General features: G+C 38.3%; 1 protein-coding gene across 1 annotated transcript in view; it reads right to left on the reverse strand.

The window, feature by feature from the left end:
- NLK (nemo like kinase) overlaps positions 1 to 27,087 on the reverse strand; it is a 169,199-nt gene extending 142,112 nt beyond the window's left edge. Inside the window, exon 1 of the mRNA XM_032319919.1 lies at positions 25,389 to 27,087. Within this exon, the coding sequence (XP_032175810.1) occupies positions 25,389 to 25,846 (458 nt within the window). The 5' untranslated portion in view covers positions 25,847 to 27,087. The remainder of the gene's footprint in view (positions 1 to 25,388) is intronic.
- Between the last annotated feature and the right edge of the window lie 318 nt (positions 27,088 to 27,405).

Here is a 27,405-nt window from a genome sequence, read left to right on the forward strand (position 1 = left end):
AATACTTGTCATCTACTATATTAGCCATCTTTCCTAGCTCCTGTTGATTGGGAAATTTGATAAGCTTTCTATGTTATTGTCCAAATTAGCAATAAAAATGTTAGTCTTATATTTGGGTTCAGAAAGTTATTTTTGACATTTAAAAAAATTATTTTTGACATCTTAAATCTGTACATTCACCCAACTACTCAACTGAAATCATAGCTATTTAAATGGTCAAAGAATAGAACCATTACTTTGGTAGGGTTTTCTTTTCTTTTTTTTTAAGGTTTTACTTATTTAGGGGCACCTGGGTGGCTCAGTGGGTTAAAGCCTCTGCCTTCGGCTCGGGTCGTGATCCCAGGGTCCTGGGATAGAGCCCCGCATCGGGATCTCTGCTCCGTGGGGAGCCTGCTTCCTCCTCTCTCTCTGCCTGCCTCTCTGCCTACTACTGGTGATCTCTGTCTATCAAAAAAAAGATTTTACTTATTTATTTGACAGAGATCACCAGTAGGCAGAGAGGCAGGCACAGAGAGAGAGGAAGGGAAGCAGGCTCCCTGCGGAGCAGAGATTCCTATGCGGGGGCTCCATCCCAGGACCCTGAGATCATAACCTGAGCCAAAGGCAGAGGCTTATTAACCCACTGAGCCACCAGGCGCCCTTTGGTAAGGTTTTCAATAAAATACTATTTTGCCTTAACTTTTCTTAAGTTTTGCAGTTTTTCAACAGGTAAATAATCACTCCTTGGTCATTTCATTCAGTTTTTAATTATTTATTAGTCTCCAAATGCACCTCTCAGGGTTTCTCATTTTATCATGATTCCTTCCTGTGAATCCCCTATTTGTCATAAAAGCTCCAGAAGAAAGAGTGGGGAATAAGATGTTCCATATTACTAACTGAACTTTTATGAGGGTGAAGGGATAAATCTTCCGCAAGTTGACTCTACAAACACCGTTGGAGAAAGGAATTAGGAACTTCCTTTATATAGACAAATACAGACAAAATATAAAACGACTTTTATACTGTAAAATTATCTCCCCTTTCAGGAAAGCATTTTAGCAAACACTCGCAAAAGAAAACACTTGTGAAGTTTAATAAGAAAGATATGATAAAATGACTTGTTTTTACAACCCAAACCCTGAGAAATCAACTTAGAAAATGGGAATACTGCGGAAAAACGGTGTACATACATAAATCATCTTTAATTTTCTTTTTCCTTTTGGAGGCTATATATCAAGCTTTATACTTGAAGTAAGCTATCTTCGGACCCTAATATTATTCAACCAAGTTTATTTGGGGGTAAATTATTCCAGCTGGGTTACTCAACTGAGAGCATAACAATCAAAAAAAAGATTCGGGGTGACTTGGTTACTGTCTTAATGATAAAACAGTTGTCAATCTATCATAATTTAATAATTTTGCTGAAAGCATTTATTCCATAGTTTACTGTGTTAATTATACCATACACGACTTTAATATTGAACTTTTCATCATTATCCAAAGACACCACAGTACATTTCAGTAAAATTAAGAATGTTTACCTAGAACATAGTACAAGTCCAGGTTTTGATTTTACTAAGGATTTTTCCTTAAATCCAGAAAGTCACTTTGAGAATCCTTATTTACCCTCATTTTTTTTTTTTTTAGGATTTTTATTTATTTGAGAGGGAGAGAGCAAGCATGGCGTAGGGGTAGAGGGAGAAGCAGGCTCCCCACTGAGCAAGGGAGCCTGATGTGGGTCTCGATCCCAGGACCCTGAGAGATCATGACCTGAGCCAAAGACAGATGCTTAACTAACTAAGCCACCCAGGCACCCTCACCTTCACCCTCACTTTTTAAGTGTCATAGGAAGCTTAATAATAGTATTAACATTCAGTGAAAGAAAACTAAGATAGGAAATGGGCATAGAGTTAGTATTAGATCTAGAACTCTTTTGAGCAGAAAGTCAAGAGGACAGTAACACTCAAAATTAAAGTCGCTAAATGAGGACTATAGAGTCACCACTATAGGGATCTTAAGAAAATAAAAAAACATCAAAACCTGTCCTGTCTATATTATTCTCTCTCTCTGCAGAGTTTCAACACCCCATTCTAATTTACACGGTTTCAACAGGCATCACCTTTCAAACCTTGCCCATTTAGTCACATGACTTTATTTTCTAAAAAAATAACTTAATAATAATTTGAGAAATCCAATATATCCCCCTGTACAGCAAAACTGAAGGAAGGAATCATCAATTACTGGAGCATGATTTGAGTATATTAGATGAAATGATCTTTGTGTCTCTTCTACCTCTACAACCACAAAATAAAGTTTTTATGGAAATAAGCTGATTTTGATTTGAGGAAGAATGGACCCCATGAAGTACAGAGACCCCACAAACCATGTGGTCACTTATATCACTCTCAAATTCACGTTAGGAACTTAAGTGAATTGAATTGCAACCCAAATTAGTTGCTGTTACTTTTGTCACTGGTACTACTGAATCAGAACTAAGGCAAAAGAAAAAATCATCTCCAGGATTGTGCAAAGTCATTTTTTTTAAATGTCTTTTTTCAATTTTTTTCTAACAATAAGACTATGAACTCCGGGGGTGCCTGGGTGGCTCAGTGGGTTAAGCCTCTGCCTTCGGCTCAGGCATGATCTCAGGGTCCTGGGATTGAGCCCCGCATCGGGTTCTCTGCTCAGCAGGGAGCCTGCTTCTCCCTCTCTCTCTGCCTGCCTCTTTGCTTACTTGTGATCTCTCTTTCTGTCAAATTAATAAATAAAATCTAAAAAAAAAAAAAAAAAGACTAGGAACTCCTTTCACAAATACCTCATGGAATTACAGAATGGTAAAACACTGAAACTGGAAAAACTAGTACTTCAACCTTTAAATCTCAACAACCTGAATGAATCACTGGAGAAGTCTGTAAAACTGTTCCTCCCACCATCTCTTATAAACCACATTCCCACAGCATTCTGCAAAGAATCAAGTTATCTGAGGATGCAGCTGTCAAGTAATAAAAGCTGCTCAGTATTGAAATTCAGGGGTTATCCCTAAAACCAAATTCTCCAAAACTCAGATTTGAAAAATAACAGAATCATTAGTTTAAGTAAAAAACCCAACTAAGTTTATTTTAATAGAAAAGAATGATTTTTATTTGCTAAGGCTAACAAGGCGGTAATACTTATGCAAATATCTTTGAAGATATCATGGACACCATAAAAAGTTAGCTACAGAGAAATTTAAAGGTATGCCTCAAAGAACCACTTTTATATTTAACCTAGTTAAGCATTTCCTCCACTTTCAGGAACTTGAATAAATAGGGCAACCATACTCTAAAGTATACAGATTCCGTATACTGATTCATCTGTTCCCTCAAAGATTCACTAAATCGTTGATGAAGAAAGAACAAACCCATCTCGTCTTTATCACTTTTGTTAATTAGAAAAAGAACCCAAAGTTTAAAGTTATTGCATTCTGTATTTATACTTTTCTCTAAGGAGTTTCAAGTACTCTAGAATCTGTTTACCATTTGTATAAAGTCCCCAAATATGCAAAACTAAACAATATATTGTTTAGTGAATTTTAGGGAGGATGGGGGGTGTGCTAGAACTGTTCTGAAACTAATAATGGTGATAGCTGCGTAACTGTATAAATTTACTAACTCAATGAGCTACATACTTTAAATGGGAGAATTTTACAGCATGCATATTTTACTCAATAAAACTTTTCATAAATAAAGTATCAAGATAATGAGAAGACAAGCTACCGCCAAGGAAAACATATTTGCAAATGACATCTAATAAAGGATTGTTATCTAAAATCTATAAAAAAGCCTTAAAACTCAGTAATATGAAAACAGAAACACCCAATTAAAAACTGGGCCAAAGACCTTAACGGACACCTCACCAAAGAAGATATACAGATAGCAAATAAGCATATGAAAAGATGTCCCACATTTATGTCATCAAGGAAATGCAAAGAGAAGGTACCATTACACAGAATGCTCAGAATGGCCAAGTCCAGAACACCAACAACATTAACTGCTGATAAGGACATGGAGCAACAGGAACCCTCATTCACTGCTGGTGAGAATGTATTCAAAATAGTCCAGCCACTTTGGAAGACAGATTGGCAATTTTTTACCAAACTCAACATAGTTTTACCATACAATCCAGCAATCATGCTCCTTAGTATTTACCAAAAGGAGCTGAAAACTTATGTCTACACAAAAACCTGCACATAAATGTTTATAGCAGCTTTAATTGTAATTGCCAAAACTTGGAAGCAACCAAGACACCCTTCAAGAGATGAAGAGATAAACTGTGGTACATCCAGACAATAGAATATTTTTCAGCACTAAAAAGAAATGAGCTATCAAGCCATGAACACACCTGGAGGGAATTTAAATGCACATTACTAAGTAAAAGAAGGCAATCTGAAAAAGCTAGATACACTGATTCCAACTCTATGATATGAAAAGGAAAAATTATGGAGGCAGTAAAAAGAAGAGTGGTTACCAGTGGTTAGGGGAGAGGAATAAATGAACAAGTAGAGCACTGAGGATTTTTAGGCAGCAAAATTATTCTGTAGGATAGAATGTCATTATACATTTGTCAAAACCTATAGAATGCATAATACCAAGAGTAAACCCTAATGTAAACTATGTACTTGGAGTGAAAATGATGTGTCAATGCAGGTTCACTGATTGTAATAAATGTTATTCTGGTTCAGGATGTTCATAGTGAGGGACACTACATATGCCCAGGGTCAGTGGGTTTATGGGAACTCTCTGTACTTTCTATGCAATTTTGCTGTGAACCTAAAACTGCTTTTAAAAAATAAAGTTTATTTAAAATAAATAAGATAATAAAATAAGCTTGGGGCGCCTGGGTGGCTCAGTGGATTAAGCCACTGCCTTCGGCTCAGGTCATGATCTCAGGGTCCTGAGATCGAGCCCCGCATTGGGCTCTCTGCTCAGCAGGAAGCCTGCTTCCCCCCCTTTCTCTGCCTGCCTCTCTGCCTCTCTGATCTCTCTCTCTGTCAAATAAATAAATAAAATCCTTAAAAACAAACAAACAAAAAACAAGCTCAATCAGGGTGCAGAGCAACAGCAATATACAAAAATCAACTATACACACAAGCAATGAGCAATCTAAAAATGAAATCAAGAAAACAATTCCAACTACAATATTGTTAAAAACAATAAAACATGCAGTAATAAATTTAACAAGATGTGTAAAATGTACCCTGAAAACTACAAAATTGTCGAAAGAAATGGAAGATCTAAATAAATGGGAAAATATCCCATGTTCATGGATTGGAAGATTTAATACTGTTAATATGACAGTATTCCTCAAATTAAATTGTAGATTCAATGCAATTTCCTATCAAAATCCCATCTGGCTTTTTTTTTTTTTTTTTTAAAGAAACAGATAAGCTAATCCTAAAATTCTTATGAAAATGCAAGGGACCCAAAATAACCAAAACAATCTTAAAAAAGAACAAATTTGGAAGACTCACATTTCCCTATTTCAAAACTTACTACAATATTATAGTAATCAACAGTGTGGCCCTGGCATAAGGATAAATTTATAAATCAATGGAATAAAATTGAAAATCCAGAAAAAAACTCTTACATTTATGGCCAAATGATTTTCAACATGGGTGCCAAGGCCATTCAATTGGGAAATAATAATCTTTCCAACAAATAGTGATGGGACAACTGGATACCCACAGGAAAAAGAATAAAGTTTTACCCATATGTCACATACAAAAAATTAACTCAAAAGGGATCAAAGACCTAAATATGAGTTAAAACTATAAAACTCTTAGAAGAAAAGACAGGTGTAAATCTTTATGATTCTGGATTAGGTAAAACCTCAGATATGACATAAGGGCAAGCAACAGAAAATAGATCAACTGGATTTCATCAAAATTATTTATTTATTTATTTGACAGAGAGAGAGAGAGAGCACAAGGAGTGGGAACAGGAGAGGGGGAATCAGGCTCCTTGCCAAGCAGGGAGCCCAATGCGGGGCTCATTCCCAGACCCCAGGATCATGACCTGAGCTGAAGGCAGATGCTTAACCATCTGAGCTACCCAGTCGCCCCCATAATCAAAAATTTTTATGCTTTAAAGGATACCAATGGCTAAGAAAGTAAAAAGACAAACCACAGAATGGGGGAACATATTTACAAATCATATATCTGATAAGGGACTAGCATCTAGAACACATAAAGAACTTAATAACTCAACAATAAAAAGACAACCCAATTTAAAAATGGTCAAAGGACTTGAATAGATAGTTCTCCAAAGACAACATACAATTAGCCAATAAGCACAAGAAAAGATGATCACCATCATATTAATGGAAAATACACATCAAAACTACAATGAGTTGTGGTAACTTAGTGTGTAGTGTTAACTCAGTGTGAAGTGGTAACTTCACACTAAGATGCCTATAATCAAGAAGGCAGATAAGAAGTGTTGACAGGGAAGTGGAGAAACTGGAACCCTCTTACATTGTTGGTGGGAATGTAAAAAGTTCAGCCAGAACACAGTTTTAGCGATTCCTCAAGAAGTTAAACATAGCTATCCGATGCTAGATGACCCAGCAATCCCACTCCCAGGTATATACCAAGAGAAATGAAAACATATGTTCTTATAAAACTTGTCTGTGAATGTTCATAAGCAGTATTATTCAAAATCGCCAAAAAGTAGAAACAATCCTAATATCCAACTGGTAAACAAAATGTGGTATAGCCATACAATGGAATATTATTCAGGAATAAAAAAGGATGAACTTTGAAAACATTATGCTAAATGAAAGAAATCAGTTACAAGGACCACATATCCTGAATAATTCTATTTATACGAAATGTCCAAAATAGGCAAATCTATAGAAACAGAAACATTAATGGTTGCCAGGGGCACAGGGAATAGACAGTAATTTGTTAATGGGTATGTTTCTTTTGGTGGTGATGAAAACGTTCTAAAAGAATATTTACTCTGTGAATATACTAAAAGCCATTAAATTATACACTTTAAATGGGTGATTTATAGGATATGTGACTTATATCATCAAGAAAGCTATTTTTTTTAAAGCAGGGAATAAAAAACAAAAATTCTGGAGAGTAGTTTCTTCTTGGCAGGCAGGTAAGGCAGAAAGATGGAATGGGGAGGTGGGACGTAATGTTTAGGGGCAGCTTCACAGTGTTGGTTTTAAGTTCTATTTCTCAGGCTGGGTTGCAGATACTCTATTCTTTTTTTTTTTTTTTTAAGAGTTTTTATTTATTTATTTGAGATTGAGAGAGAGACAAAGACAGCAACAGGGAACAGGACGGAGATGAGCAAGCACAAGCAGGCAAAAGAGGGAGAAACAGTCTTCCTGCTGAGCAGGGAGCCAGATGCAGGGCTCAGTCTCAGGACCCTGGGATCATGACCTGAGCTGAAGGCAGACACTTAAACAACTGAGCCACCCAGGCACCCCTGGATACTTTATTACTCTTAATAACCTCTATCACATATCTTTTATGGATCTCTTAATTAGCTCTGACGCCTCAGGCAAGTCACTTAAGACCTCTCTGATCTGTAGCTTCCTCCTCTAAAAAAAAGCGACACTATAACGTACCTCCTTAGGTCTATTCTTTATAGTAAAGAAGAAGCAGCTGCCTTCGGCTCAGGTCATGATCCCAGCGTCCTGCCCCACATCGGGCTTCTTGCTCAGCAGGGAGCCTGCTTCTCCCTCTGCCTCTGCCTACCATTCTGTCTGCCTGTGCTCACTCTCTCCCCCTCTCTCTCTGATAAATAAATAAAATCTTAAAAAAAAAAAAAAAATTCTTAGTGTTTCTTTAAAGTGGAAGTTACTATAAACTCCAAAGTGAAAATGTGCTATACTCTCACCTCACTAAAACCATTATTGGCAGATATCGTCCCAGACTTTCCTGGAACATATGAGTAATTCTTTTTTTTTAAAGGGGACAAGGCTCAGTTGTTAGGCGTCTGCCTTTGGCTCAGGTCATGATCCCAGCGTCCTGGGATCAAGTCCCGCATTGGGCTTCCTGATCATTGGGAGGCCTGCTTCTCCCTCTCTCACTCTCCCTACTTATAGTCCCTCTCTTGTGTTCTCTCTCTCTCTCTGTGTGTCAAATAAATAAATAAAATCTTTAAAAAGGGGGGGGGCAATCTTTGACACTGATTTTCACTTAATAAATTTTGAGTATCTTTCAAAGATAACCACTCCACTACTCACAGACATTTAGGTTGCTTTCCTTGTGAATACATCTTTGCATCTGTAAGCTCAATGATATCTCCAGTTAAAGGGTATGTACATTCAGTTTTGAGAAACTGCTCTCCCAGAAAGTCTCTACCCAACTACACTATTATCAAAAGTTTGAGTATCTGTTTTATTACATCTGTAACAACTGAAAGAGCTATCACTTTTTTAAAAAAATGTCAATCTAGCAGGGCACCTGGGTGGCTCAATTGGTTAAGCCTCTGACATTTACCATCATGATCTTGGGGTCCCGGGGTCGAGACCCACTTTAGGTTTAGCAGGTTTAACGTTTTCATCACCACCAAAAGAAACATACCCATATCCTTCTTCCTTTGCCCCCGCCTACTCATGCCTGCTAGTCCTCTCTCTCAAATAAATAATTTTTTTTAAAAAGTCAATCAAGCAGGTTAAAAGTGATATCCTATTTCTGCATTTCTTTATGAATGAAAATAAGAATCTTTTCAAAATTTTTTTTTTAAGATTTTATTTATTTATTTGACAGATAGAGATCACAAGTAGGCAGAGAGGCAGCCAGAGAGAGAGAGAGGAGGAAGCAGGCTCCCTGCTGAGCAGAGAGCCCGATGTGGGACTGGATCCCAGGACCCTGAGATCATGACCTGAGCCGAAGGCAGCGGCTTAACCCACCGAGCCACCCAGGCGCCCTTTTTCAAATGTTTTTAAACAAATTTTATTTCTTCTACAAACAGCCCATTCTCTAGCTTTTGCCCATATTTAGTTAGGTTAATCACCCTTACTTCTCACTGATTTTAAGAGCTCTTTAAGTATTTAAGATATTAACTTCTGTCTTTCATATATGTTGCCAATATTTCCCTCCAGCATTTTTTTTTTCCTTTTAGGCTTTTTATGGTGTATTTTACCAAATACACCTCATAAATATCTACACAGACAAGTCTGATATTTTTTCTTGCTTTGAAATCAAGGTAATAAGTCTTCCCCTGTAAGATGATAATAATAGTTATCCATATTTTCTTATTTTTGGCTTTATATTTTTACACTTAAATTTTTAATCCACCTGGGACTTTTTGTACAATGATAAATATGGATCCAATTTCATCTCTCCCCAACACTAGCGAACCCTCCCAACAAAGATTTAATAAATCAGTGGTGTGTTAGAGCTGGTTCATACTGGCCCCTGAGAGATTATTACATTTTCTGGTATTTTGCAAGTGGACTGTGAAACACAGGCATTATTAAAAATTAAATTATATAAACTTACAGGGTAATAAATCAAAACAAAAGTAATAAATACTCTGAAATCATCATTTCCTAATTATCTTAATATTATACTCTCAAGGTTAACATCTTCTTTACCTGTAGGGTAAAAATACTTTGTAATGGTGTGCTATTATGTTTCTTTTTCCAATTCAGGCATTTGGTGACTTCACATTGGTAGCCTGAAATTGGCCATTACAGGAATATTTACACCACAGGAATTTGGCAGGCCCTACAAACCAGGGCTGTTTTATTTTTCAGAGACCCTGTGAAACATAAACCAGCACACCACTGAATTAAACCATTCTTTCTCACTAACTTTAAAGAGCATGGCTACCACATACTAATCTGTCATTTATTCACAAGTTTATAGAATGGAATATGGAGCTTAGAATTGAACATATTTTTTTTTTTCCTGTGCTAGCATCAGGGACGACTTTGGTATGTTTTTATGTAGGAGATGCGACTTTAGACATAGTTTCCATTTTTATAACATGAGATCACAGTTCTGCATCAAGAATGTATTTTTTCTAAACTATTCAACAGCATTCTTAACTTAAAAGTAGATTATATATGGCAACTAGGTGGTTCAGTTGGTTAAGCAACTGATTCTTGATTTCGGCTCAGGTCATGATCTCAGGATAATGGGACTGTGCCCCATATTGGGCTCTGCACTGGTTGTGGAGCCTGTTTAAGATTCTCTCTCTCTTTCCTACTCTCTCTCTGCCCCCTGCCCCAAAAAGTAGACTACAGAAAGCAGTAGCAAAATAATGACTATTTGGAGGGATAGTTGGTTACTATATACTATTTTTAGATTAGGGCTCCTAACTCTTAAAAAAAAAAATCCAAACCCCATAAAACAAAATCACTATCATGGGGCAGTCTGAATGCCACTCTCCAAGTGTTCCTTCCTAAAAATTCCTGCAGTGTATGAGGAAGGAGGGATCTATATAATGGCAAGGGCCAATGATAGTACTCTTCTTTAACAGTCACCACCACATCAAATTTAGCATTAGCAACTTTCAAGGTCACAACAAACAATAAGTACCCACCAAGACCACATTTGGCACTGGAGATACAAATGAGACATGGCCCCAGTCCTCGAAACACTCATCATTTTCAGTGTATCGATGGGTTTAAAGTTTGTCATAAGTGGTTGTAAGCATTTGCTTTTATTTGCATTGAGAGGGAAAGGACAGAAGCCGATTTTAATTTGTCTAAGAAACAAGCATCTACTCTAAAAGGAAAAAAATCTAGGTATAAAAACTACTTATTTCAAGTTTGCCCACCTATGGAGATAAGCTGATACATGCTGAAAACTAGATCTTCAGCTTCTACACCAGTTAAACATCAGTGTCCCAAATGTAATGTCTTTACTGCTCAGTTACTTTAAGTCGTCAACAATTTATTTGCAGATACTGACATCAACTGTATCAAGTAAACCAGTATCTGCTGCCTATATATTTCCTTACCTGTCACAAGCCATTTAGATTTGAACTCCAGCTACCTCATTCTAGGTGTTTACGTTATGAAACTATGTAATGTAAGAGCTGGGTAGATTCAATAAAACAACCCTTTTTTGCACATAAACCAAAAGACTTCTTTTTTAAAGACTTGTCAGTTGGTTTCCAGTAAGCATAATATCTCATATTGTAGCCTAGGGAGCAAACACAACAGCTGCCCTTTTCATAGACATAGTTGTGCCTTGATATACACAGAGCAATGATTTCAACCACAACCAATTACTAATATTTTAAACTTTAAAAGCTATTTCTTAGGAATTTGGGCTATATATAGAAATAATCATTACCCCTTGGGAAACAATGGCTCATTTACTGAAAATGAGTTTAACAAAGGAATTATTTGGTACTGAGAAATACAGAGCAGTGAATTGGGTGACACAAATCACAGCATCATCAGCTCATGTGACTAACAGGGTAATTTACTTAAAAAAAAAAAAAACTATAGTAACTTAAAATTTAGCTTCAACAATGTTGTATCCTCAATGATGTCCTCTGTCATAAAATTGTGAAACCAGAAATCAGATTATTTAAAATGCCCCTTTACTCCCAACCTGAGATGAATACCACAAAAAAAAAAACTTTGCAGAATGGAATATTTCTATTCTGCCTGAAGCCTAGTTTTGACTGGTATATGTTTCAGTTACACATTTGATTCACACTGAATTTTCTTTTAAGTATTAGGAGAATAAATAGCATTCCAAAAGTCACAAGCTTGAAAATATCCAGTTCCTTATCTAGTTGCGAGAACTTACAAAACTTACATGGAACAACAAGTTGAGGCAGTGACCATTAACCCAATCTCAGCAAATTCTGTAGAAATAGCCTCTAACTAGATAAAACAAAAGTCACAAAATGTTAATCTGAAGGAATAGTCTATGTAATTATCACAGTTCAATTCTTTTATATTTTCTGAGGTTTAAAATTTTTCAAAAAGTAAGAGGGGAGCACAATACTCTCAAAGAGGATATACAACACAATTACATATAATATGAAGAGGCCCAGCTGTTTTCCACCAAAAGCCTTGTGGCTCATGACATTAAACTTTTACCAGAAACCTTAGAGTCACTGGTGCACAAAAAGCAACCAATGGAGTAAATATTCTTTTTTTTTTTCCCCAGATGCACTATTCCTGGCTCCATTCAGAGTTTTTGTTTTTTGTTTGTTTTGCTTTTATAAGAACATTTCTTCCAGTTTCAATGGGCATTAAGTTGAACAGGTATTACTAGTAAAACAGCAAAAGAGCAAAGGTTTTGGCTCAGCTTCTAACCAGCTGTGTGACCTTGAACTAATCTCTTAGCTTCCCGGGGTCTCAATTTTCCCATTTAAAAAATGAGGCAGTTACACTAGATGCATTCTAAAGTATCTTCCAACTCTAATTCCTTTCAAGATAGAGCTCTAGGCTTCCGAGAATGAAAAAATTAGCTCTCCAAAACACCACCACCACCACAACACCCAAAATCTTTGTAATGCAGTGAAACAAACAGAATACAAAAATGTAAATACCCAATGCAATCTTGATCCCAACTCTTTACAAACACACTTTCCAGATGCAAAATTGGGGGGGGGGGGAATAAAGTATCATATGCTATCTATCAGTGCCATCTCTGAGTTGTAGGTTACAACTCTGTATTTTTCAAGTTTCCTACAATAAAGGTATTGTTACTTTGATAATGAGGTGGGAGGAGGGAGCTGGAGTTAGAAAGGGAAAACCCTCCTTTTATGTGCTAAAAGTAATTTTACATTTGGAAGGCATTCTACAATTTGAATGACTTTTCAAAAATGGCAGGAGCTAATCGGTAAAAAATATATATATATCTGAGATAGTCACACATCTATCAACAGTCAAACGCTGTTGGGTTATTTACCCTAAATTAGTAAACTTTAAGGAGGTACTACATTTTCACTCAAACTGGTAATAGATTACAAGAGTCAACACATACCTAGGGCCAGGCACAGTTCTCTGACTTTACATATATATGGATTTATATAATCCATATAATAACCACTTTGAAACAGATACACTATTACTATCCCCATTCTATGCACTACGACCATGAGGCACACAGAGGTTAAGTGAGAGAGCAGAGTCAAGATTTAAATCCAGTCTATAATCATAGTACTGGCTCTTAACTACTAACCCATACAGTCCCTTTGTACTTAAATTTTGTCCTTCTTTGGTCATTCTTTCCCTGCTTTTGTTCTCAAAGTTCTTCTGAATTACTTTTCTTTAAACTGAAAAGAAATAATACGTAAGTGCTGAGATAAAAAGCCTGGCCAAACTTTTAATTTGCTAGCTTACAATTATGATTCATTTCAAAATCATTACTTCCACGCTACAAGGAATATAATTTAATCTCCATACATATCCCTAGGTAAATAATACTGTAACATCTGAGGAATTCAACAAAATTAACTGCTAAGATTAATAATGGAATTTATTGTTTGGAAATATTATTTTTTTAAAAGAAGTTTTTTTTAATTTCCTTAAAGATTTGTTTATTTATTTATTTATTTGAAAGAGAGAGAGAGAAAGATCACAAGTAGGCAGGGGGGCAGGCAGAGGGAGAGGGGGAAGCAGGCTCCCTGCTGAGCGGAGAGCCTGAAGCAGAAGTGGGGCTCAATCTCAGGACCCTGAGACCATGACCTGAGCCAAAGGCAGAGGCATAACCCAATTGAGCCACTCGGGCGCCCCTGTAAATATTGTTTTTAATACAAGGAAGTCACTTTAATTGATATTCTTTGTCCTCGTAAATCTTCTGGGAAAAGAGCCCCTTAAACTAACTGTTGTACCTTTCTAAAATGTCTGACATATTGAAATGATATTTCAAAGTGTATTATAATTATTTTGATTTTTTAAAAGGATACACATAATATTCGTTTTGAATACTGGCTTTAATACCCACCCAGTTACCCATAATAATCCCAATTCCTGCAACATGTAGAACCTGGGAAAAGGAAAACAGAGGAAGCCAACCAATTAAACATGGTTGAAGTTCTCACCTAATTCTCTCAGGCAATTCAAACACAAACCAAGTATACATGTGTCCCTTTTCCTGCACAGTACCTACATTACTTGCCAATTTTTTTTGGCTTCTGGATTACTTTGAATAAAGTTCAAATTTCCCCACATCTGTATTACCAAAATTTTAGCCATGTCAAGGTAAATATAGAAATCAACAGTTTCCTATTTTTAAAAACTAAAATGAGAGAGAGGTAGAGAAGGGCGGGGAAAAAACAACCAAAAACCTTTGCACCAGGCTGCCTGTTAACTTAGATGTGCAATGAGATAATCACCCGATAATTGCACCCTTTGGGTACTTCTGTACTGGTAAGATAATAAAGCGAAACAAAGTCACCTGGTTTATTTCAATTTACTTACACAATTTGCAAATCTGCAGCTCTCTGCCATGGTACATTAAGAAAATTAGCATGTAAGAAAAATCACCTGCTTATGCAAATTGGAGGATGGTTTTTATCCATGCAGACAGAAAAAAAAAAAAAAACAGCTGCAATCTGGGTCAAATGACTAATTTTATCTATTTGTTCAAATGTCTCTCTTCACCTTTTCTCTGTAGCTCAGAGCAAGAATTTTAGGTCAAGGAATGGATAAACAGTAAGTTTCTGTGTTGTCCATTCTCCTGTAAGGAGTTGCTGCCTGACAATACTGAGCCCAACACTACTGAAATTGAAAACAAGACTGAGAACTTTATCTAGATAACAAAACCACAACACTGAGAGAGGAAAGAAATCAATGGAGGGTATTTGATCTAACTGGGAAGGAAAGCAAACATGGCAAGGATCAGGTACCAATTTTACCTTCTGGTATCTTAGGCAAACAAGACTTCAGAAAAGAAAATGAAAAGACTCCAAATGATTCAAGGCAGACAGGACAACTTCTCTACAGAAAGCATCATTCCACTTTGCTCTATAAATAAATGCACCCGGTCAAGATCTTCTGAGTCTAATATAAGTTAGATGAATGCATTCTTGGTAACTAATGACTGCCTTCCTAGCATCTGTTGCGGGAATTCATCCTTTCCACTTAAAACTGACTTCCTCTCCAGGTCCAGGGTGGACCCAATTATTCCAAAAGTAATACTAACTCTACTGACATCATTTGTTCAGAAATCAGTATACAACCCAATAAAGGTCAAAGAGACTCTACTACTGTGCTGGACAATAAGGTAGTCAGTACACTTTATATGAAAAAAGAAAAAAGAATGTAAAATATCTACTTAATAATTTTCATAGTAATAGCATGCTAAAATGACAGTATTTTGGCTAAAGGTGTTAAATAAAAATATATTACTAAAATTAATTTCACCTGTTTCTTTACACATTTTTTAATGTGGCCACTAGAAAATTTTAAATCACATATGTGGCTTGCATTATGTATCTACTGGACAGTGCTGCTAGTTTGCTGAGGGCTTCTGTGAAAATGCTCCCTTTCTATTGTGTAGAAGCTTTAGGAAGTCACACTCCCGCTCTCTCTCTGGGCATTGTATGCCCAAATGGCTACAGCCTTAAAGCTGTGACACAGCTCATTTTGTGCTAGGTGAATCCGCCAACTAGTAAATTCCCTACCCAAATTCAGAATTTAAAAGAGATTCCTTTAAAAAGAGAGAGAGACACAAATATTTGTTTCTTAATAAATGTTGACTGAAAACATCACGTTGAGGGTCAAAATATTTGTGTCTCAAAAACCCATCTGAAGGGTGCCTGGGTGGCTCAGTCATTAAGCATCTGCCTTCAGCTCAGGTCATGATCCCAGGGTCTTGGGATGGAGCCCTGCATACAGCTCCCTGCTCAGTGGGAAGTCTGCTTCTCCCTCTCCCACTCCCCCTGCTTGTGTTCCCTCTCTTGCTGTCTCTCTGTCAAATAAATAAGTAAAATCTTTAAAAAAAAAAAAAAAGAGAGAGAGAGAGAGAGAGAGAGAAAGATTTCTAAAAACGAGATACTGTAAATCAACTTGCTAATGTAAGCACTGGCCTCCAAATCACCATAGCTATTACCCACATGCACACAAAAAGACAAAGTATTTAATATTAAATTTCATTTAAAATTTTAAAAATCAGGGGCGCCTGGGTGGCTCAGTGGGTTAGAGTCTCTGCCTTCAGCTCAGGTCATGATCCTAGGGTCCTGGGATGGAGCCCCGCATGGGGCTCTCTGCTCGGCAGGGAGCCTGCTTCCTCCACTCTCCTCTCTCCCTGCCTGCCTCTCTGCCTACTTGTGATCTCTGTCAAATAAATAAAATCTTAAAAAAAAAAAATTAAAATCACTCCAAATATTTAGGAAAGCAAGAATATAAATCTAGAATGCTAAAACGTAAAATATTACCAGAAAAACAGTATCAAATTTACATTTAGGAAGGAACTGATAGTTCATCTGCAAACAGGCAGGCTCTTCATAACTAAGTATGTATAATCCTTACCAGTAAGCCAATAGAAGAAAATAAATGTCTTGGACAAACTGCACTTTTAAAATGTGATCCCGAATTTGAAAACTCTATGAAAGTCACCACACTGGAATAGGGTGACATTTATCTCATTCTTCCTTTAAATAATTTTAGAAGCTATTCAACATCTGTAGTCTTTTTTTTTTTTTTTTAAGATTTTATTTATTTATTTATTTATTTGACAGACAGAGATCACAAGTAGACAGAGAGGCAGGCAGAGAGAGAGCAAGCTCCCTGCCCAGCAGAGAGCCCGATGCGGGACTTGATCCCAGGACCCTAGCGGCTTAACCCACTGAGCCACCCAGGCGCCCCAACATCTGTAGTCTTGAAGAAAGGTGTCATATGGTCAATAACAGACTTGATTTGTCCACAAATAAAGCTACAATGCTTTATAAATATTAATGCAATTTTACAATAGAAACTTAGGAAACACAGGCTTTTACAAATGAGGAAACCAAGACCCAGAAAACTTAAATAACTTTATCAAGGTCATAGAGTTGTTGGCAGCAAGGCAAGACCAGAAACTTGTCTCCTAACAAGTTTAGTTGAGTACTCTATTACCCGGTCATTAAAAAAATACTTTGCAAACAAATGGCACCTTGAACATGATAAACACTAAATTCTCTGGTTTATTAAACTGGAAATAAAAACTTGGGATTTGGGAGAATTTTATTAATAATAAAGCAGAATGCTGCTAATACTTAAGACATTTTTTTTTTTTTAAAGATTTTATTTATTTGACAGACAGAGATCACAAGTAGGCAGAGAGGCAGGCAGAGAGAGGTGGAGAAGCAGGCTCCCTGCAGAGCAGAGCAGAGCCTGATGCGGGGCTCGATCCCAGGACTCTGGGACCATGACCTGAGCCGAAGTCAGAAGCTTTAACCCACTGAGCCACCCAGGCGCCCCAAGACATTCTTTAGAATCAAATGTGTATACACACACACACACACACACACACACCCCACACACATTTATATATCAGAGAGGAAAAAAAACCACATACACAATTGTGCTCTCAAATACCATCAATGACCTACCTGCTAAATTCAATGGTCTTTTCTCCCCGTCATTTTCTTTGACTTTTTTTTTATCTGTACCAAAGATCACTCCCATCTTCCTAACAATCTTCTGCCATGCATAGGTTGTCAATCACTATGAACACATTTTCCTATCTGACTGCCCTTTAGTTCTGCCTCCAATAATTTCCCCCGACAACTGAAAACATTCCTCCTCAGGCTCAGGCCTCAGCTACCTCCACTCTCTCTTTATATGTCAAAATATACACATATGTATCTCTGAACAAGTCACTCTCTAATCTTAAAAACTTTCCATAGTTGCCATTCTCAGTATTTCAACTTTTTTCATTATCACCCCCTCCAAGGAACCTTTTTAGATATTTTTCCCCCGGACTCCCCATGAAATTTTAACACCATAGATATGCCATACATTTGTTATGTATACAGGTGCTTTATTCATAAAAAGTGTAAGCTTTGCCCCTCTCCCACTACCAGTGGTCTCTTCAGCAGAACACTCCAACTTCCAGGTCCAGCTTTAGTTTGTGCCACCCTATCGCCTCCCACCCTCTCCACGGCACTTTAATTTCAGTAACTACAGACCTACAGTCTCTTGCGTAGGAACACATCCATCTAGAATGCTCTTCCCCATTAGCTCTGGTTCTTGAAACTCAGTTGAGATATTACCTCTTCTAGAAAACATTCATACCAGGGCACCTGGGTGGCTCAGTGGGGTAAAGCCTCTGCCCTCGGCTCAGGTCATGATCCCAGGGTCCTGGGATCGAGCCCCACATGGGGCTCTCTGCTCAGCGGTAAGCCTGCTTCCCCCTTCTCTCACTCTGCCTGCCTCTCTGCCTACTTGTGATCTCTCTGTCAAATAAATAAATAAAATCTTTAAAAAATAAAGAAAGAAAGAAAGAAAGAAAAAATTCATGCCTTCCACAGAAATCCCTCCTTTTTCCGTAATATCCAGGGAATATCTCTATTGAATCATATCTACTACTACATATCGACTACTATTGTATCAATGGAATGAATTATAATTATCCATTTATGAGTCTCTTTCTTCCACTAGATCATAATCTTCTTTAAATCCCTCTTATCACCAATAAATAAGTATTGTAAGAACAAGTGAAAATACATCCTCATTTTTTTTCCTTTTTTTTTAAGATTTCATTTCTTTTTTTGACAGAGACAGAGAACACAAGCAGGGGGAGCACACAGAGGGAGAGGGAGAAGCAGGCTCCTCACGGAGCAGAGAACCTGATGCAGGGCTTGGTCCCAGGACCCTGGGATCATGATCTGAGCTGAAGACAGACACTTAACTGACTGAACCACCCAGGGAGCCCATCCTTTTGTTTTTATTTCAAATTGAGTTTCAACTCTCCATCAAGACTCCCTGAAAGCAGGGATGTATTATTTTATACCCTGTTTACTTAACTGTAAGCTCCTTTAGGGCAGTATCATAACTAAACTCTATATGCCAATACAAGCAAAGAATAGATAATAGCAGAAGCTTGACAGAGTTTGTAAAATTATTTACAGAACTAAATATCCTCATTACAGTCTACAGTGGTGCTGGGCCATAGCAGGTTGATAATAAAAATACACTGACTAGTGAGTTCCAGCAATGTCAAAACCCTCTGTCTGATAGTAGGTATGATTCAATTAGACAAACTAATTCAAAACTCAGATATGAAGCTAGGTATAAGTAAAAACAGCCAATTATAATCAATGACAGACATCACTGTACACACTTCCTCTACTCACACCATTATACTTAACTGTTAGAGTACAACTCAATAGTTTCCTTAGTTTCCTTTTCATAATGCCAGAGTGCTAGAATTTTTTCCAATGTCTCTTGGTTGGGTACCTTAGAACTACCAACAAGTCTATGATGACGTGTCACATGCTTATTGACAGTATTACAACTGTTGCCTCAGGCACTCTCTGTGTTACCCCTAAGCAACAACCGGATCAAACTGACAAACTGTATTAGTTAGGAAATCACTGTTGATCTGCTTTAGATGACCCAATCAACAAATAATTCACTGGAGTATTATGGATGCACAGGGAATCATAAATATAACCCAAATAGAACTTTATAATGAAAGAGCTTCTACCCAATGACTTCTTTCCATTTGGTTGGATGACAAATGGGAAAGTTTCTTTGGCCTTCACAATTACCATCAAAGAAATAAAATTAGCATAAAAAAGAAATATACATCACATAAAGAGTTGATTCTTTAACTGCTAGAATATCAGCAAATCTAATAAAAACAACCAAGAACAGTCACTCAATTCTACAATATAGAAGTCAATGAAAACTCTAATACACCAAGTTGTGAAGATAATGAAATATTCCAATACTGTATTAGAGGATGGCCTTCTGTATCATGGAACAACATTTCTATAATTGCTCATGGTAAAGCCCCAGAAACCCCAAAACTTAAATTCAAACAAACATTCAGTTAATACATTTTGCAAATATTCTTCTTCCAGCAAGCATCTGAAAGCTAACTTTATCTGCCCCCATCTTTTTTTCAGAACATGTACTGGTGGTACTAAGTGATGCCTAAAAAAGTGGGATGTAGGGGTGTCTGAGTGGCTAAGTCAGTTCAGCACCTGCCTTAGACCCAGATCATGATCTCAGGATCCTGGGATCAAGCGCCCGGAGATTAGCTCCCTGCTTAGTGGGAAGCCTGCTTCTCCCCCTTTCTCTGCCACTCCCCCGTTTATGCTTTCTCTCATTCTCTCTCTCAAATAAATAAATAAAATCTTTTTTTTTAAAGTTGCATGTAGTTTTGAAGGATATTGTTGTTTTAGCTTGTTTGAAATGGCAATTCTTTCTGAAACGTTTTCTCTTAATAAAAAATATTTATCTTTCTTTCTAAGCTAGTAATCAGTAACATAAAATTTCTGCCCAAGAATAAAAAGAGTTTCTTTTGTTGTGAATAAAAGGAGTTCTTTTGTTGTATTATGGTTTTATTTTATTTTTGGTTTTTAAATATAATTTGGAAAAATCTTGTCAGGAGCCAAGTACAAAATGACTTCCAATGTTAAAGGCTATAGCGTTTGTATTGCCAAAAAACCAGTTCATTATCATTAGATTGTGTTACTTTTATTCTCTCTGACTTCTCTACTTTATGACCATGAACTTGCAGTTTCTAAAAGTAAATTCGTTTGTAGTTAAAATTAACAATATAGATTTCCACATTTCTAGTTTCACACGGATGCTTTGTTATGTCTAGAAGAGAGACCGTTTCCTTTTTATGGTGCAGGCTCTGCTTCTTCAAAGCTCTTTTCACAAAGCAGAGCACACCAACCCCCCCCCACCACCACCAATGAATCCAGCTGTGGCAGTTAATCCTGGCCGATAGAGAAACTTCTCAATACTACAAATTCTTAAACTGTATAACATAGTTAACAGAATATACTCCAGTATACTTTTTTTTTTTTACTCCAGTATACTTTCTAATGCAACTAACTCTAGGATTTTCTCCCAACATATCCCAAAAGCATCCCCCATTTTTCCAAACTAAAGCTGGCTATCCGAGGCATAAAAGGACCAAAGAAAACATCACAAAAAAATGATGCCTCTAATTTTCACAAGATGAGCAAGCTAGATGATATCTGCCACACATAAGAATTTACACTGAATAATTTTTCATTAAATCACACATATTTCCCCCACCTCACTGGGATCTTCTTTAGCAATTCACACTCTTACATCCAAACACAAGTAAAATGAGATTCCACTAAAGCTGAACTTTGACGATAAGAATGTCCTTCATTTGTTACATTCTGAGAAAGAAAAAATTAATTTCCTTCCCACTACATAAATCCATAATACTTTCTAGAACAGTGCAGATGAACTGACTAGAATACCTGCAAAGTCCATGCAAACATGTATTCTGTATATTTTAATGTGTTTTTTTAATTGTTAATCAATAACAGATATATAGCACATAGCACAACTAAGGGGCACTTTATGGTATGTGAAGTCATGCTTCCAAAAATGGTCTGCATGTTGTTGATTTCACCTGATAAATCTGGCCATACATGAAGCCACTGCTCCATACATTAACACAACAGGTTTTTTTCTACCAATAATAACTACAATAAAAACAGCTAACATTCACTGAATGCTTACTGTATGCTATACAGTGTAATCATTGGTTTACAAGGATTATCTCATTTAATCCTCACACCAATCCTAGGAGAGGTGCTATTATTATCCTCATTTTATAATGAGAAACAGAGAGGTTAAACAATTTATTAAGATGACACAGCTAGTAAGTAAGTATCACTACAGTGACGCTGAAGTTTTGAAAGACGGACATAAAAGTAACCCACTGAAGATATTAGAATAATAAAATTCAAAGTTCTCCAACTTTACCTGGAGTACAAAGAAAAGAGACCAAATGAATCCCAGGATCTTTGATCTTTCAATTAATCAGATAAATTAAAAACCAAAACACTAATATTCTAAGTGGAAGCTTTTCCCAGACTCATTATCAACGTGGCACTATGTGCCATTAATCCAATCAGTATTTCAGGTTGTCATTGATAAAACTGGTCGAGTTTAGCAGTCCCCAAACCTCTCTCATGTGGTCAACTTCCTCCAACTCTCAAAATTATACACTTCACGAGTCCCTGAAGCCTTATACTATAACACTTTTTGTTCCAAGGTTGTCACATTTTTAAGTTTAAGTGAGTACATTTTCCTCTGGCCAATGTGAACTATGGACAAATAGGTATTTATATTATCCTCACCAAATGACTGAGGTTTCCATTTGCGGGTTGTTTTGTGTTTTGGTTTTTCATTACGAAAATGTCCATATGGACATCTGAAGACCTGACATCTGATAAAGGAAGGTCAAATTATATATGATGCTTTGATAACCCATGAACAATATTCTGTCATCGGAATGAATGTATCTCAGGCTACCACATGATCATATTACCAGGTAAACTAGAACCCTTACTTTGAGATAAAATACAGCAGACAGTTGTTAATGAAACCTTAATTGAACTGTCAAAGCACCATCTTTACCAGCAAGCTAATAGGTAATTCACTACTTTTACACAACTGTCCAATACTGATAAGTTATTCCAATAGTTAAATTCAACAGAGGATAAATCAAGGATGGTTGACTAAATTGTTCAGTGATAAATCTGACTGGTAAAATGCTATACCACTTCTATATCTTTCCGTGTCTACACAGAGGAAAAACAGGATCTCTCAAAATTACATGCAATGTTTTCAGCCATCAGTTAGTAATTTTAGGTCCATATCCAGAAAAAGACTTAAGAGCAAATGCAGTTTCCTTTTGTGTAGTAACCCAAAAGAAAAATACTTGCAAAATGCATTAAATAAATATAAGAATCTAAGTAAATCTTACGATGCCCAAGTAGTCATATGGGAAATTTTTTATGTCCCATTTTAATCATTTTATAAAAGAGTTTCAGGTTCATTAAGTGTTCCCTAAATTAAAAAGAAAATTATGGTTCAGCTAGTTAATATGTAAAAAAAAAAAAAAAAAAAAAAAAACCTCACTAATATCTTTAGCTTGGGTTTCAGAATACTAGTGCAATTCACTCTGGTTTGGTGTTCAAATCACTAGTTTTAACAATTTTACTCAGGTTATATAGCAGTTAAATTCCAAATGTAATAAGCAATTCAGACAGCAAGTCATCAATATGTAAATATAAAAATAGAAAAGGATTTGCATACTAGAACACACACCTGGAAGTCTTCCTTTTTTTCATACTGAATTGTACTTCACCTGTAACAACTGATTAAAAACACTCAATGCAGCTAACCGGAAAAAATGTGGTTAAAGAAGAAAAGAACCTGACCAGGAGATCAAGTAATCAAGCAGCAAAGATTCCACAGCACTGTGCTAAGTGCAGGGGAGAAAAAGATGTACTCTGGTAAATACAGTCCGTACCCTCAAGGGGCTTACAAATGTTGTGAGACAAGGCAAACACAAAACAAACGGCATAAAACAGAAGATGGTGTACAGAGGAGGTACACTTCAAGCACAAGGAATGAACTCTGCTGATGATGGAAGGGGTCAATCAATGAAAGAATACAGAATGGACTCAAATCAAAACCATTCGGTTTTTCATATGAAAGTACTTCAGAAGAGCTACTACCAGAATGTTTGCTGTGGGAGATGTTTCAGCACTCCAGTTTCTCACCTTCTTCCCCATAAAAAGAATCTTTTCCTTTAGCACGGGCTTGAAGCGAAAACTTCTACAAGTCATATCATCTTTCGAGAAAAATGTAGAACAGTTTTAGAATACAGTGAATGCTGCAATCCACTTCCCCTTCAGTAGCTCTAGTTCTTAGCATTGTATGTAAAGCACTAAAATGAAAGAGAGCATCCAGGTCTAAGAAAATCCAAACAAATTCTCAGCTAGTAGATGACAAAATTTAAAGCAAGGAACAACCTTTTTCCTGTCTACACCCTCCCAGGCCCCACAGCTTTAATCCTCAAGTGTTAGGCAAGGAATGGAAGTTCACAGTGCAATCCCTGGAGATAGGATATGGAAGAGATGAAAGCAGGAACAGGCAGGTCCCTGAGCAGACTGACTGAAGAGGCACCATTACGGGCTACACTCCTTCCCACCAGGAATCCCATACACCTTGGAGGGAGCACTGCAGCAACCTCCTTGGAGAGCTAGCTGGGAAAACACTAGACCCGACTAATTTAAAAACAAAACAAGGCAAAACAAAACAAAAACAGGTCACATTGTAGTCTAGATTATAAAATCTGAAATATAAAGATGCCCAGATACAAAGCAAACATGACACTTGTATTAATTACAGCCTGAAAAACAATGACAAAAGGAGACATTTACCAGGCTAGTTCCAAAGAGTTCATTTTCCTGTGGTGATGGGGGCTTTTCTAGACATTAACAAGAATCTATTTTTGAATGCACTGAAAACATCAATTCATTTGTCCACACCAGATTACTTAACCCTTGAGAAAAAAATTCAGTTTGTTCTAGTTTTGACAACAGGCCCTATAATGATAAATTCATTTTATTCCAGACTACTAAGAAGAGCAAATAGACAAAATGTGGCATTTAAGAAGCACTCAAGACTTTTAAAAATACCCTAGCACTAGCCAAAGTGAAGCAGTTTCGTGTGTATACTACTTCAGCAACCAACCAAGGGATAACAGCAACTTAAGAGACACTAAATGACACTAAATGACACTAGAACATTACACAGAATGTGGGCCACGGCATAGCTACAGTCTACTGACCTCATTTGTGGTACTCATGTGTGATGCTATATTTAATGCATTCTTATCAAAAAGCTCAAGCTACATACTTCCCAACTGTAGCTTTATGGTTTAAAATAAACCACTCAAGCAATGACTTAACTGGTTCAAGTATGAACCCTATCTTCCTTCTGGGGATCAAGATCACAAATTAAGGAATGAAAAGGGAAAAAGGAGAGCAAAGTACTTATGCAGAGTATGACCCAATGACAAGACTATTATAAGGAATCAAGTTTGGGTCATCTGTGACATCTGCAGCAATTGAGCAACTGATTCAAACTCCATCCAACCTAAGAGATGACCAAGGTCTGTAGCAATACACATTTCATACATCCACCCAATGATCCTACATTCAGTGGCTTGCTTAGGTTCTAAACCAAAAGTCGGGTAGACAGCAAACATGTGTGTGAATCCTCAGAGGGTGTTCTCTCCCATGATTTCCCAGGACTCGAAAACATAAGCCCAGCCAGCCAACACACTGGGCCTCTGGTTGAGGGTGGCTTCCTTCAGTTGACGCGCGCTCCACTTCGGTCAACATGGAGAGAAGCATGACTTGTTGACGCGCCCAATCACAACCATGAGAAGAAACCACGAGAAGTTGCGTTCTTCTTTTGATACTCACCAGACAACACCAAAGGCTCCATATCCAATAGGTCTATCCGGCTCAATATCCAGCTGCTGCTGTGGATGATGCGAGTGTTGATGGTGGTGCGCCTTAACTGTAGCAGCTGCGGCAGCCTGTACCTGAGCTGGGGCTGCTGCAGCTGGTCCAGGAGCCTGACCCGGTGCAGGTGATGGGAAATATGGCTGTTGCTGCCCAGGGTTTAACATGGCTGCAGCTGCAGCCGCTGCTGCGGCTGCCGCAGCTGCCGAAGAGGTATGCTGCTGTACAGGGTGGACAGCGGCAGCAGACCCCGGATGAAGATGGTGTTGAGGGTGGTGGTGGTGGTGAAGGTGAGGAGGAGGGAGGTGCGGAAGGTGGTGGTGATGGTGGTGGTGGTGACCTGCTGCTGCTGCAGATGTACCGCCATTGTAAGCCGCCATCATTTTTGCGTTGGCTCTTGCACCACAAAGAGACATTCAAAAAAATGCCCTTTGATGGGAAAGCAAACTGGGTCAAGCTGTCATTTGGCCATTTAAAAATGAAGAAAAACCACTCACTCCACCTCAAAAAACATGGAGCGTAACTGGCTTTATGTCTTCATCAGTCAATCCAAACAAGTTAGAGGATCTTGGTGTTTAGTTTTGGGGTGAGCGTGTGTGGAAGGGAGTGGATTGCCAAAAAAAAAAAGAAAAAAGAAAAAAGAAAAAAAAAAGAAGAAGAAAAAGAAAAAGAAAAAGGAAAGGAAAGGAAAAAGGAAAAGAAAAGAAAAAGGAAAAGGGACCCCTTCCCCCCAGGTTTCCTGCCACAAGTGGGTACTAAAACTCCATCCTTAATTGGGGGGAGGTTCCAACTTTGAATGTGGGAATAAAGGCCAAACCTCCCGACCCCCTGAACTCCACACACGAAAAGGATCAGGTAACACGCCACCCTTGGAATCTTGTAAGAGGTTTGACTCATCTACCCCTTCCATTCCCACATCCTTTTCTAAACACCTACCACCTCCTCAAAAATACAATTTTATAAAAAAAAAAAAAAAAATTCTAACCACCCCAATTCTAAAGATGGGGGGAAAATTTTTAGGGAAACCAGCTTCCCCCCCCTCGAACTCTCAGGCCTTCCTACATCTCCCCCTACTCCTAGTCAGGCTGACCTGATTGGAGGGGGGTACTAAACTTTCCAGAACAGAAAAGAGCCAGGGAAGGAGGCAGGAGGGACAGGGTAAGCAGAGCAGGCGACAGGGCAGGACGGAGAGGAGAAAAGAGAACCGGGGCAAAGTAAAGGTAAGAAGGTGCAGGGAGGAATGAAAGAGAGGTGGGCAACACTCGGACGCCCAGACAGAGGGAACCGCCCCGGGATGAGGTTAGGGTCCCGGGGCCAAAGAATAGGAGCCCCGGGAGGCGGGCGGGGTGCAGTCGGAAGCGGGCTGACTCCTGCCCCCGCCGCCGGCTGCTTCTGCTGAGGAGGGTTGGGGGGGAGAGCGGGTGGGTCCCCCCGCGCGACGGCCCCCGCAGGGCTCAAGGCTGCTCCGTCTCCCCCCCTCCCCCCCACCCGGCTTCCCGTCCCCGCGGCCGCTTTCTCCTCAGTCGCTGCCGGCCGCTTTCTCCTCAGCCGCCGCCTCCTCAGCCGCCGGTGCCGCCGCGGCCGGACTCACCTCCCCTAGCAAAGCCGGATAGAGCGGAGCCAGCGGCGGACACGCGCAACCAGCCACCGAGGCCCCGCCCCCGCCTCACACTGACCGGCTGCCCTAGCCAATCCACGCCCACCTGTCTGCGTCTGCCTCCAATCCTGGGCCCGTAGCTTCAGACAGGCGCACTGTTCGGCCAGTGGCAACAAGGTGTGGGTCTCCTGGGGAAATCCCGCCCCCGAACCGGGATGGGCAGATAGAGAGACCAATCAAAAGGCAGAGTTTGGCCTGACCGACAAGACTAAAAGCGAATTAAAACCCAAAGATCTCCGTGACATTTTCTTTCGCCTCTCTCCTCTTTTCTTTTTCTTCTTTTATTTTTTTGGCAGGAGCAGGAAGCTGCGTGCTAAT

The sequence above is a fragment of the Mustela erminea genome, chromosome 18 (genome assembly GCF_009829155.1).
Source record: "Mustela erminea isolate mMusErm1 chromosome 18, mMusErm1.Pri, whole genome shotgun sequence".
Classification (NCBI taxonomy): Eukaryota; Metazoa; Chordata; class Mammalia; order Carnivora; family Mustelidae; genus Mustela; species Mustela erminea.